At 52.6% G+C, this 20,901-nt stretch overlaps 1 protein-coding gene across 1 annotated transcript; it reads right to left on the reverse strand.

Annotated features, from left to right (window-relative positions):
- Positions 1–1,078: 1,078 nt before the first annotated feature.
- EDARADD (EDAR associated via death domain) lies at positions 1,079–20,141 on the reverse strand. Its single transcript, XM_079763556.1, has 6 exons — positions 20,047–20,141; positions 14,990–15,048; positions 13,132–13,171; positions 8,521–8,579; positions 5,867–5,912; positions 1,079–2,924 (listed from the first exon to the last, which is right to left on the reverse strand). Exons 1-6 carry the CDS (start codon positions 20,075–20,077, stop codon positions 2,521–2,523), a joined length of 639 nt encoding a protein of 212 aa, XP_079619682.1. The 5' UTR covers positions 20,078–20,141; the 3' UTR covers positions 1,079–2,520.
- Positions 20,142–20,901: the final 760 nt, after the last annotated feature.

Genomic DNA, 20,901 nt, shown 5'->3' on the forward strand with positions numbered 1-20,901 from the left:
GAGAGGACCAGAGTGTGGACTCAAAGGGGAGACTTTTTTATTTTCTTATTTTGTTTTTATTTTTGTTTCTTTTAAAGACAGACGACATCACAGCAGCGCCTTTTAGAGCTTTTCCAAGCAAGGCACAAGGAAGGACTGCATTTCTGCATTTACATCGTGACTTGTCACACACACACACTTAAAAGGATGGAAACTAAAATTTCGCAAAACAAGACTCTTGTTGTGTGTGAAGCATTCTCTTTTTTCTTTTTTCATTAAAACCCCCTAAAAAGTTGGCAGGCCCCACCAATGGTTTGTGACCTTCCTTGGAAAACAGGGTCAGCGGAGTATTAGACCTGCCTCCGACCACCCGTGAGAGCCAATGACGCACCTTGAAGTTGGCCGGGATGGGAGCATTTACACCATGGAAAGAGACAGCTGCTACAACTTAGGGCTCCCTCCCCACCCCACCCCACCCCCAAGCCAGATGTTAAACGTTTACCAACACACTCCTGCCTGTGCTCATGTGAATGATCCTCTCCCCACATCCAACACCAGCACCACCACCCAAGTACACAAAGTCACCCGTGGACTCAACCACCCGTGTACCCGCAACCACCCATGGACTCAATCTCTTTCTGGCCTGCCAGACCCCCCGTGTTCAGACTCACCAGGCTTACCTCTTACGTTTTACAGGATCATGTCCCAAATCTAGTCTTTCCAGGTGTGAGAATCAAGCTTCTAGAACTATGGTTTTGTCATAAAATAAAAGAACCTTGAAGATGGGAGAGATCTTCCGAGTGCAAATTAAATTAATTCACCCCAACGGCTCGTGCTGTCCTATTGTGGTTGTTAATCCTCACTGCAGGACATACTTCCGTTGATTTTTCAGAGAGAGTGGAAGGGAGGGGGAGAGACAGAAACATCGATGTGTGAGAGAGAGACACATCGATGGGTTGCCTTCCCCACGCACCCCAGACCAGGGCTGGGTCTAGCCTGCAACCGAGGCGTGTGCCCTTGACCAGAATCAAACTCAAGACCCTTGGGTCCAGGCACCGACGCTCTACCCACAGAGCCCAGCTGACCAGGGCGACGGAAGGTGTTGCTTATCTTTGCACCCTTCGTGTCCAGGACACATTTTAGAAACTCACTAGCCTTCCGATGGACCAACAGAAGCGACGACCATGTTGGAATCTACATAAAAGCACCCATTAGAGATAGCGGTTGACATCCATCTTTAATTTTATAGCACCCATTATCCTAGATAAAAATAATCTTTATTTCTAAGGAACAGATCAACTCACGTTGAAACAGGAGATCAAAGGGAAGGCGGCTTAACAGGTGCGCCCTTCAGATACATCAACACCGAGTATCACAAAAACCCAGTCGTTTCAAAGCATTGCCTTTGACGGCCGAAGACACATCCCCCCGTAAGGCTGCGGACGCCTCCAAGGAAGACGGTCGCTGGGTGGCTCGGCTTCGCAAGTCGTGGGAAGCCACCCCCTTTTCCATTTCCAAAAGGGGTGGGCAACGGTCATGTCAGGCTGCCCCTCGACGCAAATGTAGGGTTGATTTCTAGGAGACGTCTAACCCAGTGGTCGGCAAACTCATTAGTCAACAGAGCCAAATATCAACAGGACAACGAATGAAATTTCTTTGGAGAGCCAAATTTTTTAAACTTAAACTATATAGGTAGGTACATTATTATTACCTTAATTAGGGTCCTCCTAAGCTGGCCTTTGCTAAAAACTCAGGGAGCCAAAGAGCCGCATGTGGCTCGAGAGCCGCCTTTTGCCGACCACTGATCTAGGCTGTCTTCCTTGAGTGGCAAGTCCCTCCAGGCGCTCCCTCTAGTGGTACCACCAGGTGCAGCACCCACTCACCTGGAGCTCCTGCGGACCCAGCACGTGGCTTAGCATCTCCGCCACGACGCTCTCTAAACACAAGGGGAGAGACACCTACCTCCCTGCGTTTATAGGGCGTGCACAGCGTCTGGCGGGGGGGGGAGAGGGAGCTCGAACCTCCACAGAGCAAAGAGAACAATCTCATCAATTCCTTGGGCCCATGTCATTGTGTCGTTTCAGTGACGAGGGTAGAAAACCAAAGTGTTATTAAATACGAAAGACAACCCCACACATTGACTCTGCACCTGTAGGTGAAAAATGGAAGCAGTCGTTGGCCCGAGGCTGGGCGAGAGAAGGCCGTGGGCACACCGAGGGAATCTGACTCGAGAAATGAGTGAATGGCTCCAGAATGAGCAACACGGCCCGGCCGGCGTGGCTCCGTGGTTGAGCGTCGACCTATGAACCGGGAGGTCACGGTTCGATTCCCGGTCAGGGCACAGGCCCGGGTTGCGGGTTCCATCCCCAGAAGGGGGCGTGCAGGAGGCAGCCGATCCATGATTCTCTCATCATTGATGTTTCTCTCTCTCCCTCTCGGAAATCAATAAAAATATATTATTAAAAAAAACCACAAAGGAACAGATTCGCATTGCTCCCTGGCCCGGGGCTGTCCACATCGTCCCCGGCGAGGAGCGGCGGCCTAGAAGTTCCGAGGGTGGTCGCCGCGGGCCCTCTGGGGCCACTCCTCGTCCACCCACCTGCGCAGCACGCGCTCCACGTCGGCGCGGTGGTAGAGCCGGCACAGCTCCAGGAGCTGGCCCACCGGCCGCTGGCTGTTCCGCAGCAGGAACTCCAGCGTGGGGCTCTGGTGGGGCCGCTGCTCCAGGAAGTTCAGCTCGTCGTAGCGCATGCCCCACCTGCTGGCAAAGTTCCTCCAGTTCTTGATGGTGGGGTGGCAGGGGTCCAGCTTGATCCGGATCACGTCCAGCAAGTCCTGGTCGTTGAGCAGGTCGCTGATGGTGGGGGCCCGGAGCGAGCAGGCGGAGCAGGTGCAGTCGTCCCCGCAGGACTCGGCCTTGCCGACGGCCTTGACCTTGCTGACGTCTGCGGAACAAACAGGACAGCGCACGTCAGCCAGGGGCCCGGACGACTCGGCTCTCCAGGCCCTTCCTTACTTTTTTTTTTTTTTAATATATATTTTATTGATTTTTTACAGAGAGGAAGGGAGAGGGATAGAGAGTTAGAAACATCGATGAGAGAGAAACATCCATCATCTGCCTCCTGCACACCTCCTACTGGGGATGTGCCCGCAACCAAGGTACATGCCCTTGACCGGAATCGAACCTGGGACCCTTCAGTCCGCAGGCCGATGCTCTATCCACTGAGCCAAACCGGTCAAGGCTCTTACTTTTTTTAAAAAGATGTATTTTTATTGATTTCAGAGAGGAAGGGAGAGGGAGATAGAAACATCCATGATGAAAGAGAGTCATGGATCAGCTGCCTCCTGCACGCCCCCCACACTGGGGATTGAGCCCACAACCCGGGCATGTTGTAGGCTCCCAGTGGGGACGCTGCCCACCCTCTGGGCTGGGCTGGGCTGGCTCGTCCACCCCCTGCACACCCCTCGGGATGTTGGCTCCACTTCAGAGGCAGCCCTGGGGGTGAAGATAAAGACAAAGAGATCATAAGGTGGCCATAAATTTAAAAAAAACAAAAACACAAAAAAACGCTTTCTGGCATTATCAGCTACCACTCATTTTCAACTCTGTGCATGGAGTGGATATTCCAGTTTTCGGGGTGTGTGTAAAGGCCTTCAGAGAATTGTGCAATCCTTCACCCCCTGGCAGGGGGCTGTGCTTGGCACGAAAAGCTGCCAGGACTGACATGTAGCGTGGAGAGGATCGGGGTTGGGGTGCGGGCAAGCAGGGGCTGGTTGGTTTGCTCACGGGCCTGCGGTCTGACCCGCCGGACCGGAGACCTGCCCACGACGCTCTGCCCCCGCCCCCCCAGCTCTCGTTCTGAAAGAAAGGGGAACGGGCTTTGTGCATCAGATCTTACTGCTTCCGGCACAGCAGCCTGTCGGAGGCCATCGAGAGCCCGTCCTCTGTGAGGGTAGACAGGACGCTACGGACAGTTCAGATGGGAAGGAAGGGCCTGGGCCCGGCCGGGGTGGCTCAGGGTTTGAGCGTTGACCTATGAACCAGGAGGTCACCGTTCGATTCCCGGTCAGGGCACATGCCTGGGTTGCGGGCTCCATCCCCAGGGTGAGGCGTGCAGGAGGCAGCCGATCCGTGATTCTTGCTCATCACTGATGTTTCTCTCTCTCTCTTCCTCTCCCTTCCTCTCTGAAATCAAGAAAAATGTATTAAAAAAAAATTAGAGAAGAGTTCAGGCATCAAGCAGGCTCTTTGACAAGGTGTGTGTCAGTCATTAAAACAACCGTTAAGAAACAGGTCCCGCTGGTTTGGCTCAATGGATAGAGCGTCGGCCTGCGGACTGAAGGGTCCCGGGTTTGATTCTGGCCAAGGGCACGTGCCTGGGTTGCAGGCTCGATCCCCAGTGTGGGGTGTGCAGGAGGCAGCTGATCAATGATTCTCTCTCATCATTGATGTGATGTTTCTGTCTTTCTCTCCCTCTCCCTTCCTCTCTAAAATCAATAATATAAATATACATATATATGAAAAGAAACAGTGGTGGGGTGTCTCACTATGAAGTTTGGGGCTGGCAGGTCACACACGGCCAGTCAGTGAGCAATTCATTGTGAGCTGGGACCAGATTCGGAATTCACAAAGGTTGTGATTCGCGGAGCCCCGAGAACGGCTCCCGTGGGGGTGCTGGCAGGGGATCAGAGGGAGACTTAATGGGGCTCCCTGCAGGGGAGGTGCCGTCCGATCTTGCAGGCCGGGTTTTTCGAGCGCGACTCGCACGGTGGTTCCCTCGCACGGGCTTGGCACCCCTGGGTGCTCTCAGATCCTCACCAGGAAGGTCCCCCAGGGTCACGAGGCCTCCAGTTTGTTCAGACAGACAGTAAGCATTTTATATTTTGACAACTTTGCAAATGGCAAACTCTTGGGGTCCTGAAATGAACTCGGGGCCAGGTGTCTACAGAGGATCGGATCTGGAGCCTGCCCAACCTCAGCCTGCCCCCGGAGAGGAGGACATGTCTGCAGCGATGTGGATTCGGGGTGTACAGTCACCTCTTTCTTTCTGTGTGGTTGCCAGTGTGGTTGGAAATGAATGTGAAAGGCCAGGTTATGGCTTTGATAAGTCATTGGGGTGCACACACCCCCACCCCCCCCCACACCCCTCCCACACACATGGTTCGTCAGAGATCGTTAAATGCTAGGAGCTGGAAAATGAAGAATTATTTTTCGCCGACGAGGAAACTGGCCCCAGGGCTTTGGGTGGGCGTTTGATCCCCACCAACAGGAAAGACTTCATTTTCTCTCTAAACACCCTTTTAAGGAGACAGCAGCGCACTGGGGGCAGCACCGGGCGGCCTGGCAGACGGATGGCGCTTGTGTCTGCTCTCAATGGCGTCCCCTGCTGTCCCTTGAAAAGTCAACCTCGCACCCTAACCGGTTTGGCTCAGTGGATAGAGCGTCGGCCTGCGGACTCAAGGGTCCCGGGTTCGATTCCGGTCAAGGGCATGTACCTTGGTGGCGGGCACATCCCCAGTAGGGGGTGTGCAGGAGGCAGCCGATGGATGTTTCTCTCTCATCGGTGTTTCTAACTCTCTATCCCTCTCCCTTCCTCTCTGTAAAAAATCGATAAAATATATTTTTTTAAAAAAAGAAAGAAAAGTCAACTTCGCTGAAGGGCTTCCATTTCCTTTGGACCCAGGCCACATTTTTTACATGTTTCAGAGACGGCCTGCCATGTGGTTAAAGTTACCCTATCCATGAACAGTGACCTTAACTCGCAGGCATCCATGCAGGTTCATAGGTGGTCCTACACCACTGACTTGATTCGTGTTCACGTCAGCTGACATTTCACATGTTAGTGTGTGTGTGTTTATGTGGGGGGTTAGCCCTTAATACATTTACCTGTGAGGGGCTCTCCGGGACTGTCTGCAAAGCCATTTTCTTCTCCCTAGAAACCAAAACACCACGTCACACCCATGCAGGAATGGAGATGTTATCAAATTCTAATTCGGTTGCGTTTCCACTAAAGCCTGGGGGCGGGTGGGATGGCTCTTCCAAATGGTATTTTTTTTGGGGGGGGGGGGCGCGGAGCCGTGAACTCTCTCCACAAGGTGAACTCCCGGATGGTCGGCGGGGCTTTTTGCCTAATTGCTCCCTGGCTGGGTCCTCCGTGCCCTGAACTGTTCGGCCCACAGAGGACACTTGACACGTGTGTGTTAAATGAATGGCTGTCCCTATTTTTTTATAATACACTAGCATTCCCGTTGCAGGAAAAATCCTGCAATAGGATTTCCTGCTTTTCCCTTGTCCCCCGGCCGCCTTCTCCGACAGCCCGCCTGCTCTCCTTCCTTCTCCCCCAGCCCCGCCTCCGCTCCTCCCCCCGGCTTGCTTGCTTCTCCGCAGCTTTGCTCCCTTCTGCAGCTCTTGGCTTCTTTCTACGCTGTCTTGATATGCAAATTAGCCGTCATCTTTGTTGGGGTAATTTGCATACTAGTCCTGATTGGTTGGTGGGTGTGGCTTGGGTGTAGCGAATGTGCGGTCAATTTGCATATTTGTCTACTATTAGGTAGGATGTTTATTGATTTCAGAGAGGAAGGGAGAGGGAGAGAGAGAGAATCATGGACCGGCTGCCTCCTGCACGCCCCCTACTGGGGATGGGTCCCACAACCCGGGCATGTGCCCTGACCGGGAATCGAACTGTGATCTCCTGGTTCATAGGTCGACGCTCAACCACTGAGCCACGCGGCCGGGCAACCGGGCAACCCCTCTGGCTCTTTTAATGTCCAAGGGCACCCGCGCCCAGCCAATACCAGCTGGAATAAGTCCGGGGAGGGGCCGGCCCTGGGGGATGGGTACTGACTTTAAATCACAGAGTAAAGGGTTATTGATGAAATCTTGTCTGACATGTCAGAACTTCCATGTTTGGCCCCAAAATGTTCTCCCTCGGCATCGCTCAAACAAGGCAGCTGCCAGCCAGTCTTGGGAGAGGAGGATCTTCCTCTTTAAGTCACCGAAGTCACGAAAAGAGCGAACATCCAATATTCCAAAGAGCGTGTTTTCCGTTGGCTTTTACTTTCCGAGCCACAGGGTGGGTTTTTTGTTTTGTTTTGTTTTGTTTCATTTCATCTTAAACGTTTCTCGCCTAGTGAGCGCCCTTTGTTCCGGCTGCCAAGCTGGTTTCAAAGAATCTCCCTGGCTACCCAGCCGTTGGAACAAATCCTGCAGCTTAGACACAGCAACAACCACCCGAAGGAGTGGGTACAGGCCTCCTCTTTGCAGAAATAGAAGACATTCTATTTTAAAAGAGGACAGGAAAAAAAAAAACCTCACATAGGTCTCCCCGCTTTTATTTCAGTGGATGAATATATTTTCCGCCCTGGCTGGTTTGGCTCAGTGGATAGGGCGTTGGCCTGCGGACTGAAGGGTCCCAGGTTCGATTCTGGTCAAGGGCATATGCCTGGGTTGCAGGCTCAATCCCCAGTGTGGGGTGTGCAGGAGGCAGCCGATCAATGATTCTCTCTCATCATTGATGTTTCTATCTCTCCCTCTCCCTTCCTCTCTGACATCAATAAAAATATTAAGATATAGATATAGATATAGATATAGATATAGATATAGATATAGATACAGATATAGATAGATATATTTTCCTCTTTAGGACAGCCTTTACTGCACACAGAAAGAATTACAACACGAATATTAGAGGGGGAAAAACCAAACACTGAGCAGCGTGCTTAGGTATATTCTGTACCTAATCTCACATGGTTTGGGGAAATCCCTCGAAGCAAACTAAACACCATGGCATTCTTGTATCTTCACGGGCGTCTAACCCGTGTCACCAAAAAAAATGTGGAGGACAAAACTTTGTTCAACAAACGAAGAACTGTAGGAAAGGGGAAATGGATACGGTAGGCTCACTAAAATAATTCACATCCAGTCAGTGTCCACGTCCATCATGGGCCCGTCACTCCCAGGGGAATGCTGAGGGGCAAATGAGCAGATCATGAGAGACCCCAGTGGGGACGGAAGACCCACACGTCAGAGCGAAAGCAGCATCACCAACTATGTCCAAGAGGGCTGTGCTGATAGCGAGAGCTGGTGCTGTATCGGCTGCACGGAGTAACTGTGCTTGACCACTAACGCGGCTTGGCTATCCAAGAACGAGTGACTTATTACAGACTGATGTCTTACAAGCCACACTACACAGAACGTCACATGTGGTTGGCGTGTGTACACGGAAAAGGTGGCGGGTTGATCCCCAGTCAGGGCACATGCCTAGGTTTCGGGTTCAATCCCTGGTCAGGGCGCATACAGGAGGCAACCGATCGATGTTTCTCTTTCACATCAATGTTCCTCTCTTTCTCTTTCTCTGTCTCTCTCTCTTCCTTTTCTTGTCTCTAAAATGAATACACAGCCCAGCTAGCGTGGCTCAGTGATTGAGCATCGACCTATGAACCAGGAAGGCAGGCGTGCTTCTTTATTTTTCAAGCGCTAGAAGGTAGTTCCTTAAAAATTCTAGTTATACGTACCAGAGAGTAAACTGGAATTATCCTTACCTGATGATGCACGTCAGAATTCGTTGGGCCGTTCAAAGGAACTGGATCACATTCTTCAACTAGGAAAACAGACACAGAGCTTGGTAGTAGAAAGCACAGAGTGGGGAAAGACCAAAGACATTTTTCTCTCAAAATGTGGAGTCAGCGTGGCTCAGTGGCTGAGCATCGACCTATGAACCAGAGGGTCACGGTTTGATTCCTGGTCAGGAATCAAAACATGCCTGGTTTGCGGGCTCGATCCCCAGTGTGGGGCATGCAGGAGGCAGCCGATCCATGATTCTCTCTCATCATTGATGTTTCTTTCTCTCTCTTTCTTCCACTCCTGTCTGAATCAACAAAAAATATTTTTAAAAAACTAGCAGATATTAAATTGTTATATTATTGGCATCTGGGGGTGGGTGGGATGGGGGAGGTAAAAAAAATTGTTATATTATTGGATGCAAATGTTGGAGTAAGTGTTTAAACTTCTGGACCTGGTTCATTACCTATGAGATGATGGATGTCTTTGGAGATAAGAAACTCTGTGCCTAATAACCCTATTCCCCACACATGAGGGCAGAAGAAAGATCTAGTGACGTGTTCAGAGCCGCCGTATTTGTCAACTCATCACCATCTTAATTAAGGTTTTGCAAAACTCAAATTCTAGGAGAAACCCAATAGTACCATCACTGCAGTATCAGGTTGCTAAGCAACAATCTTGTTCTTTCAAAACAGGAAAACCTCTTCAAGGCTGATAAAAGATCTGCAGAAAGATGGGACGGTGACGGTGCATTCCCGGAGCCGCTGCGGCTCGTTCTTTTTCTAAAACAGCCCCACTCTCTGCTGCTGGGCTATGAGAACTTTCGACAGTCCCCGACACTGATTTTCACAATTCCTTTTTTTTTTTTAATATATTTTTATTCATTTCAGAGAGGAAGTGAGAGGGAGAGATAAAAATATCAATGATGATGCCCTAGCTGGTTTGGCTCAGTGGATAGAGCGTCGGCCTGCGGACTGAAGGGTCCCAGGTTCGATTCCGGTCAAGGGCATGTACCTTGGTTGCAGGCACATCCCCAGTAGGAGGTGTGTAGGAGGCAGCTGATGGATGTTTCTCTCTCATCGATGTTTCTAACTCTCTATCCTTCTCCCTTCCTCTCTGTAAAAAAATCAATAAAATATATTTAAAATATATATATATATATATATATATATATATATATCAATGAGGAGAGAGAATCATGGATCAGCTGCCCTCCTGCAAGCCCCACACTGGGGATCGAGCCCCCAACCCGGGCATGTGCCCTGACCGGGGAATCCAACCACAACCTCCTGGTTCACAGGTCGATGCTCAACCCACTGAGCCACACCAGCCGGGCTGCACAATTCTTTTGCCAGATTCCCTCCATCCATCCGTCCGTCCGATGCTTGTGTGTGTCAGACACTGTCCAGACTCGGCCCGTGCACTTCTCACACACACACGCATCCTAGGAGGTGGATGCTAACATGTCCTCCCTGCTCTACAGGGAAACTGAGGCCTGCCGTCACCGCTGAATCCACTCAGGCTGGCGTGGCTGAGTTCCGCTCTCCCTCCGCCAGGCCTCGCCGGCGGGCACCCCAAGTCCTACAGCCTCTCGGTCTGGCCCTCCCAGTGAGGTCTGGGCCCGGCCCCTCAGGTACGTGTTAGCATGCGGGCTCCCTGGCCTGACCCCAGACACCCCGCCCCCCCCACCACCAACCCCCGTCATGATTTCTGGGTAGCAGGGCCCAGATCTGAATTTTAAATAAACTCCCCAGTCATTTATCAATAGCTAAGACTTGGAAACAGCCCAGATGCCCATCAGCAGATGAGTGGGTAACCAAGCTGTGGGACATTCAGACTATGGAATACTGTGCAGCTGTAAAAAAAAAAAAAAGGGGGATCGCTTACCCGTTGGGACAGCATGGAGGGACCTGGGGAACAGTATGCTAAGTGACGTAAGCCAAAGCGAGAAAGACAAACATCACGTGATCTCACTTGTTCGTGGCATCTAATGAGCAAGACGAATTGACCAACAAAATAAGACCCCAAGCAGGGAGGCCTGGAACAGACTGACATGCCTCCATATGGGGGTGGGGGGATGAGGAGAGATAAACCAAAGAGCTTAGATACTTCTATGCACATGGACACGGGCAATAGGGTGATGAAAACCTGGGGGGGGGGGGCTGGGAGGAGGGGGGATGGGGGGAAAATGGGAGCTATCTATAATACTAGCAACAATAAAACAAGAAAGAATAAAATGGCCTAGATTGTGTGGCACAGTGGTTGAGCGTCGACCTATGAACCAGGAGGTCACATTTGGATTCCCGGTCAGGGCACATGCCCAGGTTGCAGGCTCGATCTCCAGTGTGGGGTGTGCAGGAGGCAGCCGATCCATGATTCTCTCTCATCATGGATGTTTCTATGTCTCTTTCCCTCTCCCTTCCTCTCGGAAATTAATAAAAATATATAAATAACATAAAATAAACTCCCCGGAGTACTCTTCACTGCACCCTGAAGTCTTCGGATCTGATTATTCCCTGTCTTGGTGCCACCCAGGACTGCGCCCTGCCCGTGCCTGTGAGCCAGAGAGCCCCACCCCGAGGGGGCGGGGGGTCAAACACTCAGTCCTCCCTGGAGGTGCAGGGGGTGCGCCCGCCAGGAGCCTCCCTCGGAGCCAGGGCCGGGCTCACCTGTGGTCCTCCCTCCACCCCTGCCATTCCCGGGGCGCTCACAGCAGGCACACGGAATACCACGCGTGATTTCGGGGAGCAGAGGGAGGAGGCCGGTGAGCAGGGACTGGAGAGGGAGGGAGACGTGACAGAGCCACAGCGGGCCCGGCGGGAGCTCCTGCCCACCATCCGTGACCCCGAGGTGCCCGGCTGTGGCTGCAGGCGCTGCTGGGAACCCCACCACGTGTGCCGGGAAGCCCTCCCTCCCCAGGAAGCGGGGGCAGGAGGGGGCCCCTGAAGTTGGCCAGATCTGATCACGCCCTTCCCCGCCTCTCTGGGGTGTCAGCTGAGCCCAGGGCCAGGCTCCCGTGTGACCGCTGGCAGCTCGGCCTCGGGGAGGGGTGCAGGCCGCCCCTCAGGGGAGCCTGGGCCCAGCAGAGGCCTGGCCCCCTCTGCGGTCTGCACCCCCAAGCATCTGCCTGTGGGCAAGGAGGGACCGCTGTTTCTACTTAGGGGCCTGACCAGCACCCCTCATTTGGTAACCGAACCGCCTTTCCTGTGGTTTGGGTGGAAGTCACTGTATACCCTCTCCACCCCCCACCTTACAGGCCCAGCCGGGGCCCGAGCCCTCCGGCCTCCGGCTGACCACACCTGATTCCTCGAAGCCACACGGCCACACTGCTCATGTCACAGCTGTCCCTGAAATGGGCTGTGGGTGCTGGGGGGAGGCCCCTCTCTTCCCCGTGAGCAGCACCAGGGGAAGCTGGGGGTGTCAGGGACCATCTCTCCCACCACGTGGGGAAAGCCTGCCGGGAACAGAAGACCGAGATGAGGGAGCGAGGGAGGCAGCCAGAGCCTCCGGTCAGTGCTGGGAGCAAGTGGCACCCCAAGACCTTAAGCCAATCATCTCTCCCACTTTTTATTTATTTATTTTTTATTTATTTATTTTTTTATATTTTTATTGACTTTTTACAGAGAGGAAGGGAGAGGGATAGAGAGTCAGAAACATCGATGAGAGAGAAACATCGATCAGCTGCCTCCTGCACACTCCCTACTGGGGATGTGCCCGCAACCAAGGCACATGCCCTTGACCGGAATCGAACCTGGGACCCTTCAGTCCGAAGGCCGACGCTCCATCCACTGAGCCAAACTGGTTTTGGCTTGCCCACTTTTTAAATGAACTTGAGTTAGATTTCTGTCACTTGCAACCCAGAGTCCCGGGTCTCTTCATTTTTGTGCATGTTAGAAACACCGTAGGAACTTGACCTATCATGTTGGAGGGTATAGATTTTAATAAGAAAATTCATGCCTGAGCCCAGCCACCCCAGAGAGGCGGGGAGGAGCGTCCGCGTGTGGCTTCACCGGAATCAGGGGTGGTCAGCCGGAAGCCGGAGGGTTTCGGCCCCGGCTGCGCCTGGAGGGAGGGTGGGTGGGGAGGGTATACAGTGACTTCCACCCAAACCACAGGAAAGCCGGTTCCATTACCAAAGGAGGGGTGCTGGTCAGGCCCCTAAGTAGAAACAGCGGTCCCTCCTTGCCCATAGGCAGATGCTTGGGGGTGCAGACCACAGAGGGGGCCAAGGTTGAGTGCTGACCCACGAACCAGGAGGTCACAGTTCGACTCCCGGTCGGGGCACATGCCCGGGTTGGGGGCTCGATCCCCAGTGTGGGGCGTGCAGGAGGCAGCCAATCCATGATTCTCTCTCATCATTGATGTTTCTATCTCTGTCTCTCCCTTCCTCTCTCGTTAAAATCATTAAAAACATATTTTTTTAAAAAACAACAAAGAAAACTCAAGCCTGAGATAATCAGCAGAGAAGCCATGACCTCAATGACTGGTATGTTTGTCTCACAATTTTAAATAATGAAAAATTACTTGGACTAGCGCTTCATTCAAGATATTAAACAACCACAAGTGCAAGTAGTCGCAGTAACTATACATACCTTTAGGGAGTCCCGTGTCTTGAATGGGATATTTGTCTGACTGTAGAAACCAACAGAAGAGGAGAGTTATTTTTAAACATCACAGTCACTTATATACACGGTCACAGTGAAAAGAAAGCTTTGTCTTGTGAAAGTCGTGATTTTAATTTAAAACCTTGCATGTGTTTAGCCTTGGACTTCTCATTAGGGCTGACCCATAGCCTGCTTGTAAAATATATATATATATATTGATTTCAGAGAGGAAGGGGGAAGAGCGAGATAGAGACATCAATGATGAGAGAGAATCATTGATTGGCTGCCTCCTGAACTCCCCACACTGGGGATCGAGCCCGAAACCCGGGCATGTGCCTTGACCGGGAATCGAACCGTGTCATAGGTCGACGCTCAGCCACTGAGCCACACCGGCCGGGCTGTATTCTTGACTTAGAGAAACCAAAGCAAGGTTGACGAGAAGCTAGTGTTGGGACATGAGACAGAATAAGCCTTCCTAGCTCCCTCAGCTCTGACCACGACACACACTTCCTCTCCTGTCCATGGTGCCATGCTCCCTCCCTGTTTCCTGTCGTTTACAAAGAGGAGCCTTTAGCCCTAGCCGGTTTGGTTCAGTGGACAGAGTGTTGGCCTGCACAGACTGAAGGGTCCCGGGTTCTATCCCTGGTCAGGGCACATGCCCGGGTTGCAGGCTCGATCCTCAGTAGGGGGCATGCAGAAGGCAGACAATCCATGATTCTCTCTTATCAGTGATGTTTCTATCTCTCTCTCCCTCTCCCTTCCTCTCTGAAATCAATAAAAAAAATGTATATTTAAAAAAAAAAATAAGCCCTAACCGGTTTGGCTCAGTGGATAGAGCATCGGCCTGTGGACTGTAGGGTCCCGGGTTTGATTCTGGTCATGGGCATGTACCTTGGTTGCAGGCACATCCCCAGTGGAGGGTGTGCGGGAGGCAGCTGATCGATGTTTCTAACTCTCTATCCCTCTCATCTCCCTTCCTCTCTGTAAGAAAATCAATAAAATATATTTTTAAATAATCCTACATAATAATAGACAAATATGCAAATTGACCATACCTTCCCTATGCCTGTGATTGGCCAGGAGGCGTGGGGGGGCGGGACTCGGGGTGGCCGGGGTGGCCGATTGGGCCGGCGAAACGCTGAGCTTGCGTCGCCAGCGGCAGCTCGAGCTCAGCGTCTGCGCCATGGCTGTGCTGTGGCACAGAAGGGGCCTCTGGGGCAGCGAGCTCACGTCCCACCGCGGAACATCAAAAGCGGGGGAGCTGGGTGCCTGGTGCACCAGCGGACAGGCACCCAGCTCCCCCGTGATCGAAAGCAAAAGCATGTAGGGGACTTTACACGTGCATGATTCAATCATGCACTGGGCCTCTAGTAATAATAATAAAAAATAAAGTAAGTCACCTCATAAAGTATTTTTTTTAAAAAAAGAAGCTATCTTGGGTTTTCTAATATTCCTGTAAATGCCGAGTAATAAAAAATGTAAAGAGGGCCCTAACCGGTTTGGCTCAGCGGATAGAGCGTCGGCCTGCGGACTGAAGGGTCCCAGGTTCGATTCCGGTCAAGGGCATGTACCTTGGTTGTGGGCACATCCCCAGTGGGGGGTGTGCAGGAGGCATCTGATCGATGTTTCTAACTCTCTATCCCTCTCCCTTCCTCTCTGTAAAAAATCAATAAAATTTTTTTTAAAAAGTAAAGAGGGACTCTTTTGCCCTCCCCACGTGGGAATCTGTACTTGTTCTTCAATAAATGTCCACCTTTGCTAAAAAATAAAAATAAACGTAAAGACGTAACGATGGGGGAAAGGGAAAGCAAGCGTCAGCGCCGTCCGTGGGGAACGTGTGACCTACCACGTGGAAGGACAGAGTGCTGGGGTCCGTGTCTTCCACGGGCTCCTCGGCCATGCGAGCTGCAGGGAGACACAAGCAGGGAGAAGGCTCTTTAGTGGAAAAGCACGCGTGTCCTCTGATGACCGTCTTCACGCGGGCGCAAGCTGCCGCGGGCACGCCGAGAAAAAGGTACTTCCGGTCGCCAGCAGAGACAACATAAGAAGGGGTGGCCTCCGACCGCACCAGAAAGAGATGAAGACAGACTTTTTTTTTTTCTTTTTAATATTTTGGAGCGATTTATTGATAAGTATCTACAAACAGTCAGAGTTACAAATAACCACAAACCAAGCAGGCGTGGCCTGGACGGCGCTCCTGCTGAATCTGATTAGAAGAACCTCAAGCAGGGGTCATTGAATTCGACTTCTGCTTCTTCCCGTTTCCTTAAAATATTAAGTGTCCCCCTAGCTGGTGTGGCTCAGTGGATAGCGCATCGGCCTGGGGACTGAAGGGTTCCAGGTTCGATTCTGGTTGGGGCACATGCTCGGGTTGTGGGCTCGATCCCCAGGAGGGGGCATGCAGGAGGCAGCTGATCAATGATTCTCTCCCATCATGGATGTTTCTATCTCTATCTCTCCCTCTCCCTTCCTCTCGGAAATCAATAAAAATATACTTTTAAAAAAATAAAATAAAACATTAAGCGTCTGAATGTGGTTCATTTCATGTGAATTACTAAAGTCAAACATCCTCACAGGGCTGTGGCCGGTTTGGTTCAGTGGATGGAGCATTGGCCCGAGGACTGAAGGGTCCCGAGTTCAATTCCGGTCAAGGGCACGTACCTCGGTTGCAGGCTGAATCCCCGGCCTGGCTGGGGTACCGATGTGTCTCTCTCACATCGATGTTTCTCTCTCTGTGTCTCTCCCCTGCCCCCTTCCATTCTCTCTAAAAATCAATGGGAAAATATCCTCAGGTGAGGATTAACAAAAATACCTCACAGAATCTTTTTTAAAATTTGTTTTTAGTCCTCAGCCGAGGATATGTTTTTTTTAAATTAATTTTATTTTTAAGCTTTATTTATTTTTTAAATTATATCTTTATTGACTTCAGAGAGGAAAGGAGAGGGAGAGCGAGTCACATCCATGATGAGAGAGAATCATGGGTCGGCTGCCTCCTGCACGCCCCACACTGGAAGGTCGAGCCCACAGCCAGACATGTGCCCTGACCGGGAATGGAACCGTGACCTCCTGGTTCCTAGGTCGACACTCAACCACTGAGCCACGCCGGCCGGGCCCAGCCTCAACCCTACGTGCACAATCTCATCTACTCTTCATCCTCTCTGAGACCCAAACCTCATCGTCTATGGCAGCAGGATCCCGGGGAGCCGGCAGCGCACCCAGCGGCCTCTCGGGAGGAATGGCCACGCATCGCCCATCACAGACGCTGGCGAGCTACCAGCAGCCGCCACCCTGTCCCGTTCGGACATCGGCCTCCATTAGTCACACTGGATCAAGGTCAACAGCTCCCAGACATTGTCTTCAAGGACGTTCAAGGATCTGCTCGAATGGCGTCTTTTCGGAGAAAACAAAGACGGAAGCGAGTCTGTTTCCCAAATTCCCAGCATCTCCAGTCAAAAGGGTGGGGGCTTTTTGGATTTCTTTATATATATATATATATATATATATATATATATATATATATATATATATTTTTTTTTTTATATTGATTTCAGAGAGGAAGGGAGAGGGAGAGAGAGAAACATCAATGATGAGAGAGAATCATGGATCGGCTGCCTCCTGCACGCCCCCTACTGGGGATGGAGCCCGCAACTCAGGCATGTGCCCTTGACTGGGATCAAACCCGGGACCCTTCAGTCTGCAGGCTGATGCTCTGTCCACTGAGCCACACCAGCCAGGGCGCCTTTCATGCTTTCTATGAAGAATAACAGGGGATGCCTGGCCGGCGTGGCTTGAGTGCTGACCTATGACCCAGGAGGTCACGGTTGGATTCCCGGTCAGGGCACATGCAAAGGTTGCGGGCTCCATCCCCAGTGTGGGGCGCGCAGGAGGCAGCCGATCCATGATTCTCTCTCAGTTTCTCTCTCTCTCTCTCTCTCTCTCTCTCTCTCTCTCTCTCTCTCTCTCTCTCTCTCCCCTTTCCCTTCCTCTCTGAAATCAATTTAAAAAAATATTTTTTAAAGAAAAGGTCACTGTGACCACCGTTTGGTGAATGGGTTGGTGGGAGGCACACGTGGGTGTGAAACACCATCTGGGAGATGAGCTGGGAAGTGAGGCGAGAGAGGACGGAATCCCAGTGTGGGGTGGGGCAGGGGAGAGGCCATTCACCAAGCTCCAGAGGCAGCACCACGCGGCGTGGCATCTTTACAAAAGTGCAAGAGGGGCCCTAACCGGTGTGGCTCAGTGGATAGAGCGTCGGCCTGCGGACTGAAGGGTCCCAGGTTTGATTCCGGTCAAGGGCATGTACCTTGGTGGCGGGCACGTCCCCAGTAGGGGGTGTGCAGGAGGCAGCTGATCGATGTTTCTCTCTCATCGGTGTTTCTAACTCTCTTTCCCTCTCCCTTCCTCTCTGCAAAAAAATCAATAAAATGTATTTTAAAAAAATAAAAGTGGAAGGGGTACGTGTGGGGGTGGGGGGTTGCCCAGGAGCTCTCAGAAGCTACGGTAGATGAGATGCCAGAGGGGAAGTCATTTTTCAGCCTCTTTTAAACGGGGGAACCCTCCTGGCGTCCATACATCCCAGAGTGGGCATGCGCGTGAGGACGCCTTTCGGATGCCCCAACGGCAAGTGAGAAGGACAGCGCTACCTTAGGAGGCAGAGACGTCACCCCCAGGCGCTGCTTCCAGAGGGGTCCAGGAGACCTTCCTTCCACAGACACCCCGCTATCTGTCGGCAGGCCCTCCGTCGGCCGCCACCCCGCCTGCGCTGGGATTCCCGAGCCCCTTTGCTCCAAGCTGGGGGCCCCCAACCCCCCTTGGCTGGGCCCAGGCGACTCGGAGACCATCACAGGACCGAGACCTCCCTGTGGCGGCCTCACCCCACGGCTGCCGCGCTGAGGCTGAATGGTGCATGCATCGTGGGGTGCCCCTGACCCGGAGGGAGAGGCGCCCACCGAGTTTACATGTATTCCCATTCAGTGGGTCCCTATCAAGATCTTAACCATTCAAAAAGACTTAAAAGTTCCCCTCAGAATTAAAAAAAGTCCCACTGGCCGCAGCGTGGCTCGGTGGCTGAAGGTCGACCTAGGAAACAGAAGGTCACGGTTCAGTTCCCTGTCAAGGGCACAAACCCAGGTTTCACGCTCCATCCCCAGTAGGGGGCGTGCAGGAGGCAGCCGATCCATGATTCTCTCTCATCATTGATGTTTCTTTCTCTCTCTCTCTCTCTCTCTCTCTCTCTCTCTCTCTCTCTCTCCCCCTCCCTCTCTGAAATCTATATATATATATATATATATATATATATATATATATATATATATATGAGTCCCGGGACCACCAGTGTTAGTCAAATCTGGCCTTAGCCTTCCTGCACCTTGTCAATGAGTTTCTCAGAGGGGAGGTGGGGGAGGGGAGGGGGGAGGGTGGGGAGGGGGAGTGGGCGGGTCTCTCACTTTAGGTCCCTTCTGCTTTTCCACACCATGGCTATCCAGACAGTGGATTTCTTTTCCATCTCCCATCGATAAAATGGTTACTTGAAGAAGAGTTTAGATCTTTCTTCAAAATGTCCAGGAAACGCCCCAAACCCAGCATTATCACCAGGCCAACGTCACCTCTCCTCCTAACTGCCCCAGCCCCAACTTTTTAAAATACATTCTTATTACTGATTTCCGAGAGAGGGGGAGAGAGACAAAAACATCCATGATGAGAGAGAATCATGGATGGGCTGCCTCCTGCACACCCCCCTGCTGGGGATCCGAGCCCACAACCCGGGCAAGGGCATGGAACTGTGACCTCCCGGGTCATAGGTCAGCACTCAACCACTGAGCCACGCCCGCCGCGCCCTCGCCCCAAATGAAGGATGGAACTTTCAAGCTCTGCCCTGCCTGAGCCCAAGACACAGAATAGGAAACTGTCGACCTGCGCAGTTACAGGCAGTTCTGTATCCATCCGGGTATCCGGTCTCCCCCCAGCCTCTTCAGCCTCCACAAAACTACAACAGCCTTCACACCTCATTCATTCATTCATTCATTCATTCATTCATTCATTCGTGTGTTTAACAAACATTCCGGGCAGACTGGGCCCACCTTAGGTGAGGGTGAGGGCAGAGAACTCCTGAGAGGTGAGGAGGATTTGAAAATCCAAGTGAGATTGGAGAACCGTCCAGATTCTGGCCTTACTAGTAGATACACACACACACAGTATATATACTTTTTCATCCTCACCAGAGGATATTTTTCCCCCCATTGATTTTTAGAGAGCGTGGAGGAGAGAGGGAGAGACAGAGAGAGACATCCCATCGATTGGTTGCCTCCTGCACGTGCCCTTGACCAGAATCGAACCCGGGACACCTTCAGTCCGCAAGCTGACGCTCCATCCACTGAGCCAAACCGGCCAGGGCTAAACACAGTATTTTACAGCAAGGATAGGACTAGAGGTCCATCTAATCAGAGACACCCCACACACACCCATAAGTGGGGTCCCCCCAGGTGGATCAGGCTCTTGGTTTGGAGATGCTGGTGTATATGCAATAGCTCGAGGGCCCCTATTTAGAACAAACCCATTCAGCACAAGTGAAGGGAGAGGCTGAGAAGCGAGGAGGCCCGAGCGCGGGGAGGAAGGGAGAGGCCGAGGCGCAGGGGAATCCACCTTCTTCTCCACCCGAGGTGGGAGGACTTGTCCCAACCTGGCGCAGGAGCGCAAACAAAAGCGCTGGGAGGTGGGGGGCGGAGGGGACGGAAGGCGCGTCCGGGGCACGCGTGAGAGATGGGGGCAGGGAAGGGGGGCGGAGGACCTCGTGCCAAGGTCCCCGGTCGGCCCCGCGAGGACCCGGGCCGGGCGCCCCTCGGGGGTCCCGCAAGACTCGGGCCCCAACACCCCAGGTGAGCGCGCGGCGCGGCACCCCTTTACCTGCACGCAGAGGGTCCTCCGGCGAAGCCATGGGGCGGGCGGGCGGGCGGACGGGCGGGTGGGGAGACGGCGCCCGAGCGGGGCCCGCAGCCGCGCCCGCAGCCTCCGGACGGGAGGGAGCGCACGGCGGGGACGGGGAGCCTGCGGTCGGGACGCGCGGAGCGCACGCCGGCCTGCGCCCCTCCTCCAGCCCGGCTCCCGCTCCTCCTCCTTGCCCTCTCCTCCTCCTCCTCCTCCTTCTCCCCTCCTCCTGGCTCCTCCTCGCGCTCACTTCCTGCTCAGGCAACTAGGGGAACCCCTTAGCCGCCGGTCCTGGGTCCCTCCGGCAGCAGCGGGAACGGTCCGGTGCCCGTGCGCCCCAGCCCCGCCACCCTTCCTGCCCGGGCGCGCGCCCAGGTGCGCCCAGGTCCGGAGCAGCGGAGACATCACCCTTAAAACCCGCACAGACGGTTGAGCGTCAACCTATGAACCTGGAGGTCACGGTTGGATTCCCCGTCAGGGCACATGCCCGGTTTCGGCTGGATCCCTAGTAGGGGGCGTGCAGGAGGCAGCCAATCCATAATTCTCTCTCTCATCATTGATATTTCTCTCTCTCTTCCGCTCTCCCTTCCTCTCTGAAGTCAATAAAGAAATATTTTTAAGAAAAGATAGTTATACTTTAAACCTATCCTCAATCACAAATCTATTATACAAAGACGATGGGCAACTTACATTTAAAAGGAATCTCTTAAGGGTTTTTAAATAATCTATGTCTGCTTTCAACACATAAGAATAGAAAGAACGTATGCACCCTTATGTTCCTAGCAGCACAATTACAATCGCTAAGATCTGGAAACAGCCAGAGTGCCCATCAGT

The sequence above is a fragment of the Cnephaeus nilssonii genome, assembly GCF_951640355.1.
Source record: "Cnephaeus nilssonii genome assembly, chromosome: 23".
NCBI classification, from domain to species: domain Eukaryota; kingdom Metazoa; phylum Chordata; class Mammalia; order Chiroptera; family Vespertilionidae; genus Cnephaeus; species Cnephaeus nilssonii.

Coding starts and splice junctions, on each gene's coding strand:
- EDARADD (XM_079763556.1), bottom strand. CDS start 20,077: ATGGCTTCGCCGGAGGACCCTCTGCGTGCAG. Junction 8,580..13,131: donor AGACACGGGACTCCCTAAAG/GTATGTATAGTT, acceptor CTGTTTTCCTAG/TTGAAGAATGTGATCCAGTT. Junction 5,913..8,520: donor ATTCTGACGTGCATCATCAG/GTAAGGATAATT, acceptor TTTGGTTTCTAG/GGAGAAGAAAATGGCTTTGC.